The 12023-nt window shown below is 54.4% G+C and overlaps 1 protein-coding gene across 1 annotated transcript in view; it reads left to right on the plus strand.

Moving 5' to 3' along the window:
- The window catches only part of VWF (von Willebrand factor), a 157963-nt gene that overhangs the window by 32440 nt on the left and 113500 nt on the right, over positions 1–12023 (plus strand). The window contains 4 exon segments of the mRNA NM_001329088.1: positions 4439–4655; positions 6426–6548; positions 7243–7354; positions 8789–8835. Coding sequence (NP_001316017.1) covers positions 4439–4655; positions 6426–6548; positions 7243–7354; positions 8789–8835 — 499 coding nt within the window.

Consider the following 12023-nt stretch of genomic DNA (forward strand, 5'->3'; position numbering starts at 1 on the left):
AGGGCTGGCCAGAGAAAGGCTGGAGGACCTTTTGCTTCTGTGCAGAGAGAAACCATAGCCAGGTTTCAGTGTGGATGATGGAGGCCACAAGAATTGTCCTAAGAAGGGAGGGGCTGTTTCTGTAAAAATCCACTTCCCTGTCCTGCAGGAAACGCTGTTGTTGTCCTTGTTGTTAGGTTATAGTAGTTCTCTCCTCTCCTCCTCCTCCTCCTCCTCCTCCTCCACCTCCTCCACTTCCTCCTCTTCCTTCTTCTCCCCCTAGATTTATGTGTTTATTTGAAATGCAAAGTGACTGAGAGAGAGAGAGAGAGAGAGAGAGAGATCTTCCATCTGCTGGTTCACTCTCCGAATGGTCCAAAGGGCTGGGGCTGGGCCAGGCCGGGGGCTGGAGCCTGGAGCCAGGAACTCCATCCGGGTCTCCCACATGGTAGCAGGAAGTCAGACGCTGGGGTCATCACCTGCTGATTCTCAGGTGTATTAGCAGGAGCTGGATCAGAGCAGAGTTGCCAGAACTCAAACAGGCAGACAGACCTGGGATGTGGGTGTTGCAAGCAGCAGCTTAATCCGCCTCAGGAACACTGTGCTACCTAGGGTGTCCGTCATTTAATCCTCCAGAGAGCTCCCTGGCAGTGTGCTGGAGTGCTGGGCCCATTTTCCCTGGCAGCTGGGAAAAGGCTGACTTGGGCCAGCTCAAGACAGCTATGCTGAGTGCTGCCTCCCTGGGGCTCTGGGAGTGAGGCTGCCCGGACTCCAGGGGCTTTTCTTTCCTTGGCTGACATGTGTGCCCTGCCCCATGGTCCCTACACCTGCACATATAGGTCCTGTGTGCAGAGAGGGCTCCATGCTATTGTCCTACAGCTTCTGTGACAGTGGCAGTCACTAGCAAAACATCAGGGTCAAGCAGCCTCTTGCAATGCTAGAATCCCTTATGGATGCAGGTTCCGTCCTAGTTGCTCCACTTCTAATCCAGCTCCCTGCTAACGCACCTGAGAAAGCAGTGGAGGATGGCTCGAGTGCTTGGGCCCCTGTACCCATGTGGGAGACCTGGATGGAGTTCCTGGCTCCTGGCTTTGATCTGGCCCAGACCAGCTGGTACAGTCATTTGGGGAGTGAACTAGTGAATGATAGATCTCTTTCCCGTCCCACCCTATCACTTTAGCTTTCAAATAAAATAAATCTTTAAAAAAAAAAAGAGAGAGAGAGAGAAAAGATCTCCTCCCGGTCACTAGAAAGAAACCCAGTTTGTTCTGGAGGAGTGTGAACCTCCCACACAAGGGGCCACTCTGGTCTCCATGGAGCACCCTGGAGACCAGGGAAGTGATACTATTGCCATGGCAACCATTCATCCCAGTACAGCTCTGAGCCATGGAGATAGAGGTCAGGGATAAAAGTATCCTCTGGCCCACTGGGGACCCGTTCGCCATTCTGTAAGACCAGCCTGATGGCAGGAGGATGGTGGAAGGGACCTCTCTGGTGGCCAGGAGACAGAGGACAATGATGAGGATGCTGCTACGGGGCCGCCATTTGTTAGGACGAACCTTTCACGTGCAGGATTCCGTCCAAGCCTCCCTCCAGGTCTACTAGATGGGGCCCATAGTTCTTGGTTTACAGAGGAGGAGGGGCTGAGGCACCAGTGGCAGCTCGCACAGGGCACAGGTGGAAGAGGCTGCATCGGACTCTGGGGCTGCAGAGGCCAGAATGAGGTCAGGGCAGGCCTGCTTCCCTGATGACCTCACCCAGGTCATTGTTTCCAGAAACACTCAGGGTGCCCCACGGGAGGTCACCTCTTGCGACTCAGCCCCTCTGCTGGAGGACACCCACCTCCAACAAGGTGACCCGATCTGCCTGAGTCCCCTCTTCCAGCCTGGGGCAGGGCTGGGGTGAGTTGAGCCACCCAGGGGTGCAAGCCGATGGGAGGGAACTCACAGAGGTGGGGCCGGGGAGGGGCTGCTGCTGTCCCAAGTCGGCTCCCAAGACTGGCGGTTGCTGACGACCGCCCTCCCTCCGGGCGGCGAGTTTGCTTGCTGGCTGTGTTCCTGCTGTTCTGCAGCAGCCGGGGCTGGTGGTTACTGCTCTTCTAAGGTGCAGCAGGGACCAGTCACTCCCAGCTCTGTCTGGGCCACCTGGGACCTCCTGGCAGGGCACCCCAGGGTCTGCTGTGGTTCCGGTGCAGCCAGGACGCTCGGCTCTGCTTGCCTGCTTCTGATGCTGGACTCTCTGAGGGGCCGGTCACTGTGGGCACAGCCCGGCGTGGATGGTGTGCTGAGGATGGTGACCAAGGCTGGGCCAGCTTTCTCTTCCCCGGGCCCTCCGAGATGCCGTGAAAGAGGAGGCCCTGGCTCCTGACTCCATTACACAGGCCTGCCGTGGCAAACCTCTGTGCAGTTTGGGCAGATTGGATTTCCCTCGTCTTGGAACTGGTCTTTCTTTTTTGCTGTCTCCTCTATGGACACTGACTGCTCTCATTTACTCTCTCTCTCTTTTTAAGGATTTGTTTATTTATTTGAAAGTCAGAGTTACATCAAGAGAGGAGAGGTAGAGAGAGAGAGAGAGAGAGAGAGAGAGAAAGAGAGAGGTCTTCCATCTGATGGTTCACTCCCCAATTGGCCACAACGACTGGAGCTGTGCCGATCTGAAGCCAGGACTTGGGCCATCTTCCACTGCTTTCCCAGGCTACAGCAGAGAGCTGGATCAGAAGTGGAGCAGCCAGGTCTCGAACCGGCGCCCATATGGGATGCTGGTGTTAACATGCTGCATCACTGTGCCAGCCCCCCATTTACTCTTTAAGCTCAGCCCTTCCATTTAGAAACTCTTGAGCTTTCTTTCTTTTTTTCGTTGAAAGCTAGGAGTCCTGTCACTGACCGCTGGCTTTCCAGTTGGAGAGCCTGTGCATGATGAAAGAAAGTATGCATGGGGGGTGGGTGTTTGCACCCCTTAAGTCACACATCCCATGACAGGGTGCCTGGCTGAGTCCTGGCTGCTCGGCTTCCAGGCCAGCTTCCCGCTAGTGCGCACCCGGGAGAGGCAGCAGAAGATGGCCCAAGTATTTGGGTCCCTGCCATGCAGGTGGGAGGCTATAATGGAGCTCCTGGCTTCTGGCTTTGGCCTGACCCAGCCCTGGCTGTTGTGGGCATGTAGAGAGTGAAGCAGCAGACGGAAGGTCTCGCCTGCCTGCCTTTCTAATTAATTAGATATGAAAAAGAAATCACGTGAGAAGGATATGAAGGGGATCACATCTGTGGATCATACTATATTGTGAACTCTACGGCATTCTCGATTCTAAGCATGTTGTTCTGTGCATCACTAAGAAAGGAAGAGCTGCTGATCCAAGTACGACATCAGGGCAGGCATTTGGTGCAGCAGTTCAGACAGCACTTGGGATGCCGTGTCCCATCTCTGAGCGCCTGGGTTCCAGTCCCAGCACTGCTTCTAGTCCCTGCTTCCTGCTTGGAGCAGCGAAGGGGTGGCCCAAGTACTTGGATCCCCACTACCCACGTGGGAGATCCAGATTGAATTCCTAGCTCTCAGGTTTGGCTTGGCCCAGCCCTGGCTATTGTGGGCATCTGAGGAGTGAACCAGTGGATGGAAGCTAGCTGTCTGTCTGCCTGTCAGCCTTTCAGATAAAAGAAATAAATAAAAATAAAAAGTATGATTGCCATTGTAAGATGCACCCCAACTTCAGAGATGTTAAACTGAAAAAAAAAATGCATTCGGAATCACTGAAGCTCAGGATGCTGGGATGTTTATGAGTAAAACACGTAGCAGTGTTTATAGTAAGGAATTTGCAAAGTTAATAAATGACAGTTCCAAACCTGCCTTGAATTACTTAGTTCTGCATATCAACAAAGGGATAAAACTCCAACACAGTCCTTGCCTGGTGTCTGGGACATTTCATGAGATCCTGGCGTGTTCCTGCTGACGTGAACTGGGCCTGTCTGGTTCCAGCCAGCACCCGGGGGACCTTTAGGAAAATGTGTCCCTGAGCCCTACCCCCACCCTGCTGACTTCAGATCTCAGGGGGTGAGGCCCAGGGATCTCCACTTTATTATGTCCCTTGCTCCACTCCTTCACTTACAGTGGAGAAGGTCAAGGTCAAGGAGGGGAAATGGCCAGGTCAGTGCAAACAGCCGCTGAACAGCATCACTGGGCCCAGTTCCAGGTTCACTGTTTTCTCTCTCCTCTTCCCTTTCATAGGACACTGCTGGCCACAAGCCTCTGCACTTCCAGGACTCCGTCTCAGATGTCACCTTAGCCTTGGTCTGCTCCGCAGAGCCTGAGCCCCCATCTTTCCTTTCATTGAGACAGGGGTGAACACACCCTGATAAGCACTTCTTTGGTGCCAGGCAGAGCTATGTCTCCTCCGTGCCACCCTCAGAGAGGCCAAAGCGCACGTGTGGCAGCAGCTAGGGCCACCCCGTGTTTGCCTCTCTCCCTGCAGGCCCTGTGGGAGCAATGCCAGCTACTGAAGAGCACCTCCGTGTTCACCCGCTGCCACCCGCTGGTGGATCCTGAGCCCTTCATGGCCCTGTGTGAGAGGACCTTGTGCACCTGCATCCAGGGGCCAGCGTGCGCGTGCCCTGCCCTCCTAGAGTACGCCCGCGCCTGTGCCCAGCAGGGCCTGGTGCTGTATGGATGGACTGACCACAGCACGTGCCGTGAGTCTGCCGCCTATGCCTTGCCTAGGCCCTGGGCTGGGGGATGCTCTGGGGCTCTGTCATGATCATGTGTCTTTCCTGTACCGCCATCAGCCAGTGCCTGCAAAGCTGTGTGTCCCTGGACCCATATCCTGAGTGACTCCCACCCTCTGCCACCAGGTTCTGTGGATGCTGCCCTGCAGAGGGAGTCCCCAAGGCTGGGTGTCCTGTCCCCGCCTCTGTCCCCAAACCACACCCCCCCCTCAGTGTTCCATGACCCCTAGGAAATCCAGCCCCTGAGCTCCCCAGATAGTCTCTGCTGCTGGCCAAAGTCTCTGCAGCTCCCATCTCCAATTACGTGTTCCCCGTCTGCCTGTCTGAACTGAAGGGGGGCCAGGGAGCTGGCCAAACCGACCTCATGGTGGTGCTCCAGAGACTGGAAGGCTTTCCTCCAAGTCCTTCCCCTGACTCAGTGCACCTCCCTCCTCCTCTGGGCACAGTGCCCGCCACTCCCTCCTCATCTCCTGATCTCATCAGGTCCTTAGTTGCTGTCACCACCTCTCAATCCCCTCGACAAAGTAGGGGCTCCTCTGGTTACCTCGAAAGAGCCTGCTGCCTCCCCAGACCATCTGCGGATCAAAAGCCGTGCTGATGGACAGCCGCACTGCAATGATTGCACAGATCCTGCCTGCTGATGGCGACAGCAAAGCTGGCCAAATATTTACAGTGCACACCTGCGTCTCCCTGTGTGGCAGACCAAGTCTTGGTGACAGTGTGTCCTCCGCTTTGCTGTGTGTTGGGGAGGTGTGTGAAAAGGTGCCAGTGAACAGCTGGCATCTCCTCTGCTAGGTGGAGTTAGGCAGGTTCCTGATGTATTTGGGGCAGTGGTCTGGTGAGAAGCAGGCCTTGGCCGTGGGGGAGAGAACAGAGGGATGCTGGGGTGATAAAGCTCTGGAGGCAGCCCGCAGCTGGACATCAAGGTTCTTCAAAAAGTCTGCAAAAACGGACTTAAGGCCGGTGCCGCGGCTCAATAGGCTAATCCTCTGCCTGCGGCGCCAGTACACCGGGTTCTAGTCCCAGTCGGGGTGCCGGATTCTGTCCTCGTTGCCCCTCTTCCAGATCAGCTCTCTGCTGTGGCCCAGGAGTACAGTGGAGGGTGGCCCAAGTGCTTGGGCCCTGCACCTGCACGGGAGACCAGGAGAAGCACCTGGCTCCTGGCTTTGGATCAGCGCGGTGTGCCAGCCGCAACATGCCAGCCACGGCGGCCATTGGAGGGTGAACCAAGGGCAAAAGGAAGACCTTTCTCTCTGTCTCTCTCTCTCTCTCACTGTCCACTCTGCCTGTCAAAAACAAAAACAAAAACAAAAACGGACTTAAAAGATGAATTTATTTTGCTGCAAGAGGTTTCGCACTCCATGCATGGTTTCCCTAGTGTGCCTTTTCCACAAACTTTGTGAGGAGCCTTCTTATACGTTGATTTCAACATTGCTTTGACATCTGTATAAACTTATTTTTAATTCGACTTCAACTTTTCTAAGTCCCTGGTGCCTACAGAATGGGGTCACCCCACAGGCAGAGTGAGCATGAATGGAGTGTGCTGGGTGAGGCGCTCAGTTGGGGGCCCCAGGAGAGGGATGTGTGATGGAAGCCCTCGGGGAGACAGGTGGACCCTTGGGGTGGGGCTGGCCCCCTGGAGCCCTGAGGACAGAGGAAGCCCTGGGTCCCGGAGGGCTTGTGAGATGCTGCTTCGGTGGGTACTGCGTGGGAGACGCCTTTGATCTTGCCTTTCAGGCCCGGCCTGCCCCGCTGGCATGGAGTATAAGGAGTGTGTGTCCCCTTGCACCAGAACCTGCCAGAGCCTGCACATCGCGGAAGTGTGTCCCGAGCAATGCGTGGACGGCTGCAGCTGCCCTGGTGAGAAACTTCCCACTGTGGTCACGAATCCGAGACCTTGCCAGCACCCTCGGCTTTGGGAAGCGAGATGAAGGTCGCTTGTGTTTGCCGAAATCAGAGGCCTTTTATTTAGTTTTATAGAGTCTTTGTACTGGGCGATCAGGATCGAGCTGGTCTTTCTTGTTAATTTATGTTTTCCTGTTGCACTGTATTCACTGAGGCCCTTGGGTCTCGGGTCTAGGGAAATGGGTCCCCACAGTGACAGAGGAGGGAGCTCCCAGCCCGCTCTGGGCTGCTGTTTTGTGTTCTCAGCTGGGTGCTGGGGAACTGGTCTGGGTCCAGGGTCTTACAAATCCCAGTGTTTGCCACGGGAGCTGAGCTGAGAAGGTCTGGCCATCGGGAGTCCTTCTGAGCCGTGAACTCTGGTGGAAAACACCGTGTAATGATGGAGCGTGAGTCCTGTGTGTTTCGACTCCTGGCTCCTCCTACTGGAAGGCTTTGAACAAAACAGTTGACTCCATTCTTTGTCTGGAGATAGGCAGTAAATAACCTGCCCCACAACACTGCACATGTGGGCAAGGTCAGTGTCGTCCATCAAGAAGATGTCGTCCTGGAGAAGCCCCAAGCTCCCGCTGGCCCTTGGGATTCTGTAGTTGTGAGACGAGTGATGATGATGACGATGCTGAAGTCTTTGCCCGGATGTCCTTGATTGCAGAGGGACAGCTCCTGGATGGTGACCGCTGCGTGGAGCGTGCCGAGTGCCCCTGTGTGCATTCCGGAGAACGATACCCTCCTGGTGCCTCCCTCTCTCGAGACTGCAACACCTGGTAATTGGGGCTGCACCATGTGGTCTGGGACAACTTCTCAGAGGTTTTTATTTATTTATTTATTTGAAAGGCAGAGTTACAGAGAGAGAGGGAGAGACAGAGACTCTGCCAACTGCTGGCTCACTCCCAAAATGGCCACAACAACTGGAGTTGGGCCAATCAGAAGCCAGGAGCCAGAAGCTTCTTCAGGGACTCCCATGTGGGTGCAGGGGCCCAAGGACTTGGGCCATCTACTACTGCTTTCCCAGACCATAGCAGAGAGCTGGATCAGAAGTGGAGCAGCCAGGACTTGAACTGGCACCCCTATGGGATGCCTGCACTGCAGGCAGCAGATTTACCCGCTACGCCACAGCGCCTGGCCCCTTATCAGTTTCACACCCAGGAAGCCATTTGTCCAGGAGAAGGGGTAGGGGGGAAGACTTGGGCCCCATTCCCTTGTAAGCTCCGGTCTGGGTGCAGGCCTGCCTGCTGCATGCACTAGCTTATTAGCTCTTACTACCTTGTCTGCCGCTACTCTGTCTCATGTCTGAATTTCTGTTCTCATGGGAAGACGAGAACCTCTTTTCCAGCCATCTCCACTAACAGACTGAGCCCCTGGCTTTGGCCTGGCCCAGCCCTGGCTGTTGTGGGCATTTGGGGAGTGAACCAGTAGATGGAAGACCTCTCTCCATCTATCTCCTCTGTCTCTTTACCTTTCAAATGAAAATTAAAACAACAACAACAACAACAACAACAACAAAGGTCCCTGTCTCCCTGAAGAGGGACTCTAACACAATCATCAAGTGGCTCTGTGGCTGGCACTCTCTCCCTCCTTGCGTCCTTTGCCTATGCACTGGTAGGAGGCAGCTGTACCCAGCAGACCCTGTGCAGCTCTGCCCTGCAGGGCTCCTGCACTCGGCTAGGCATAGCCTGGGCTCCTGAGTCTGTGTTGCTCAAGTCAGCCCCTTAAGCAGCTCCTCGGAATATCACCTTGAGCTAGCTTTCCCTGTCCCCTGCATACTGGGGACACTAACTCGGGGTTCCGTCTGCACGTCCCTCCCCTCTGTTCGTTCCCCTCGTGGCAGCCTGGCTCTCCCTGAGCCTTGCGGAGTGTGTGTGGGGGCTGCCCAGGAGCACGTAGCCGCTCTCTTGCTTTTCCCACCAGCCTCTGTGTGTCCGGAGGGATTTGACTTCTTGGGACCTGAGTAGATTTCCTGGGACATCAGTTACCTAGGTCATCTTGTTCTATTTTCTCTGTAAGGGTTTCATCTCCTTGGCATTCCTTTGTGGCCAAAGCCCTTTACTCTCCTAAAGACTCCTCTGGCATCAGCTTCCAGATCCCTCCCTTGGGGGGATGGGGAGCTGTGAATCCATTACAATGGTGGTTTGCTCGAAGCCGTGCCTGGCCCCTGGCGTCGCACAACTCCCAGTGACCTGTGTCTCTTTCTCCAACAGCATCTGCCGCAACAGTCAGTGGGTCTGCAGCAACGAAGAATGCCCAGGTAGGGGACTGCGCGTGTATTCCCTCCCTTCTCTGCATGGACAGGCTGGTCCTCTGCACAGGTGGGATTCAGCCACCCGGCCCCGGCGCTGCTCTCAGATTCCAGCTATGCTAATCCATGCTTGGGCCAGAGGAGGGGAACCCTTGCAACAGCATAAGTGGATTGAGCACCAGGGCTAAAGTGGTGTTGTCTTCTCACTACCAGCGGGTGAGCTGGAGGACCTGTAGAGTCCTGACTGACTAATCACAGAACATGCGCACTCTTTTGGAAAACGAAGAGGAGATGGAGAGGCTGGAAGAGAGAGTTTTCACGGCATTTTCTGCAATGCTTGATATGAAGACCCAGGCCTAGCCCAAGGGCTAAGAGAACCAGGCCAAATCCTCACCCCCTAGTCCTGCCCTGGGAAATCTGTTTCAGAAAAATTGTTTTACAACCTCTGGCCATTGTGTATGGCTCCAGCTGTATTCCACTTACTGCAAACGTAGCCTGTTCAGAGCACCCTACCGCCTTACTCCTCCAAGACCCCGGATCTGATCTTTCCATCTGGGGTTACTGGCATGACGTTGTCTACGTGCTGAGTACATTCCGTGGGTGACCTCATTACTAAACCCACGGAGCAGGTGCATTTGATTCTCATCTTTGAAAGAGGGAGAGACCCAGAGAGGCTGAATAATCGCCCAGAGCCACACAGCTGCTAAGAGGCAGAGCTGGCACTCACACCTCCACCCAGCCCTTGCTCTTCCTTGTCCTCGTTGGCCCATGCTACACTTTGGTGGGCTAGAAGTGGGCTGAGCTTGGGTCAAATGTGAGATCTGTGGATTAAAGGCATTAGGGCCACTTAGGGTCTTATTCAGAGCACTCTGGGAAAGTTCTGGAATGAAGAAAAAGTTGGGAAAGTTCTGGAATGTGGTGGCAAGTGGGTTCTAGGGCCAGGGTAGTTATTCTAGCACAGGGAAAGCCGAACAGCCAGGTGAGCTTTGAGTAATCCTTGGAAAAAGCAGGAAGCACCGAAGACTGCTCTTGAGAGTGGTGTCTGGGAGAGGGCGTGTTGTGGCTGAGACCGCCATCTCCCACATCCAGGCCTGGGTTCAAGACCTGGCTTGGCTTCTGACCCCAGTTTCCTGCTAATGCAGACCCTGCAAGGCAGGCCATGGCTCAAGTAGCTGGGTCCATGCCACCCAGGTGGGAGACCTGAATTCCTGGCTTTGCCCAGCTGCATTTGGGGAGTGAAACTGTGGACTACAATCTCTCTCTCTCTCTCTCTCCCTCCCTCCCTCCCTCCCTCCCTCCCTCTCAGATAAATAAATAACCATTTTAAAAGGGAAAGTGATATTGGTGCTCCATTTTAACATCATCACACTCATAAAAGACCTAAGGAGCCCTCTGAAACACATACGAAGTCAATCTGTGGAGAAACATTCAGAATCTAAATAGCTGGCATTCAGTGTGTGAGGTCTGTGGGCACAGTGTATGGAACTCATCTGATTGTGCTTTTTCAACTGACTGCCAGATAAGGAAGTGTTAACAACCACTTCCTGAAGGGAGGGCCTTCTGTCCATTCATCCACACCCATCCATACACCTACCCATCCATCCACTCATCCATCCATGCACCCACCTATCCATCATCCGTCCATCCATGCACCCACCTATCCTTCTATTCATCCACCTATCCATCTTTCCGTGTTTTCATCCATCCATCCAACCACTCTTTGAACATTCATGGTGTACAGATGATGGATGCTTGGCCTGGGGAAGACAATACAATCCCTGGTCCTCAATTCAAAATCTAGGCAATAGCTTGCTGAGGATGCATGACATCCTCTTGATGCCTCGATGTGGCCTGCTGGGTGATTTGATATTTCACCAGCCAAGCCACTGAGGTCTTTCTTCACTCTCCAAGCCCCTGCTCTGATCCTCTTGAGTCCTGGAGCTTAGCTGGTCCTTGCCCACCAGTCTATCAGTGCTCCAGCACACAGTGCAGGCCGGTGATGCCTGCAGGTGCAGCTGCGGATGGGAAGAGGAGACCGAGGGAGGTACTAAGAGGGGCTATGCTTAGTTTTGCTATTGGAACATATTGGGACATATTGGGGGCTCCTCTGCTTTTCTGTAGCCTCTGGAGTTGACATTGGGGAACTAGGACACTGATACCTGGAGTTTGGTTTCTGGAAAAAGATGAGAGTGTATTTGTTGCCTACTGCTATGCAATAAATTGTCCACAAATTTAGCAGCTTAAACACACATTATCTCACAATTTCTATATATTGGGAACCTGCTAATGACTTAGCTGAATGCCTCTGGCCCGAGAACTGAACTGGAGTTGGAAGCAACAAGCATCTACTGACTGGGCTGTGGCCTTATCTGAAGGCTTGACGGGGATGAAAGGGATCACTTTCAGGTTCACCCATGTGCTGGTGGGCAGGTGACTTTGTCCATCTTATGCTGTTAGAACGGAACCCCGCAGTCTGGGTCATCTCTGTGAGCAGAGATTTCTTTGGCTCATGCACCTGGGAGGCTGGGACATCTAAGAACATGGTGCCAGCATCTGGCGAGGGCTCTTTCGCCGTGTCACCCCACGGTGGTGGAGGGGAGAGGTACAGGGGCCAAGCCCCATCTTGAGGTAACAAAGTCCCTCCTGCAGTAACAGAATCAGCCCATTCAAGAAGGCTGTGTTCTACTCACTCCTCTTCAGTTTCCACCCCTCGACTCGGTTGCACAGGGTTTTAAGCTTCATGCAGTGGGACCGCCCCAGGTTATGATAAGAAAGTGGTGTCACGAGAGTAAAACAGAGAGGCAGCCAAGACGGAAGCCTCGGGCTTTTTGAAACCTAACCCCCAAGGTGACGCCCCATCACTTCTGCCGTAACGTGGTCGCTTGGAACAAGGCAACGTGTGCAGTCCACATGCGTGGGGAGGGGCGGTCACCCAAGGACATGAACGCAGGGGCTGGCCACCACTGGGGGCTGCCTTGGAGGCTCCCTGGGACAGAGAGGGTCGAGTAAGGGTGGCGGGTGAGAAGGTGCCCGGGCGAGCAGCAGGCTGGGCTGGGGAGGAGCAGGTGCGCCCTCTGACATGGCCCAGGCTTTCACCGCTCCCTGCACACTTGCTACTTACAGCAGCCTTGGGCAAACTGTGGTTTCCCAGAGCCTACAGACTTCCCTTTCTGTCACTCTGGGTTTCTCTTCCCTTC

The sequence above is a fragment of the Oryctolagus cuniculus genome, chromosome 9 (assembly GCF_964237555.1).
Source record: "Oryctolagus cuniculus chromosome 9, mOryCun1.1, whole genome shotgun sequence".
Taxonomy (NCBI): domain Eukaryota; kingdom Metazoa; phylum Chordata; class Mammalia; order Lagomorpha; family Leporidae; genus Oryctolagus; species Oryctolagus cuniculus.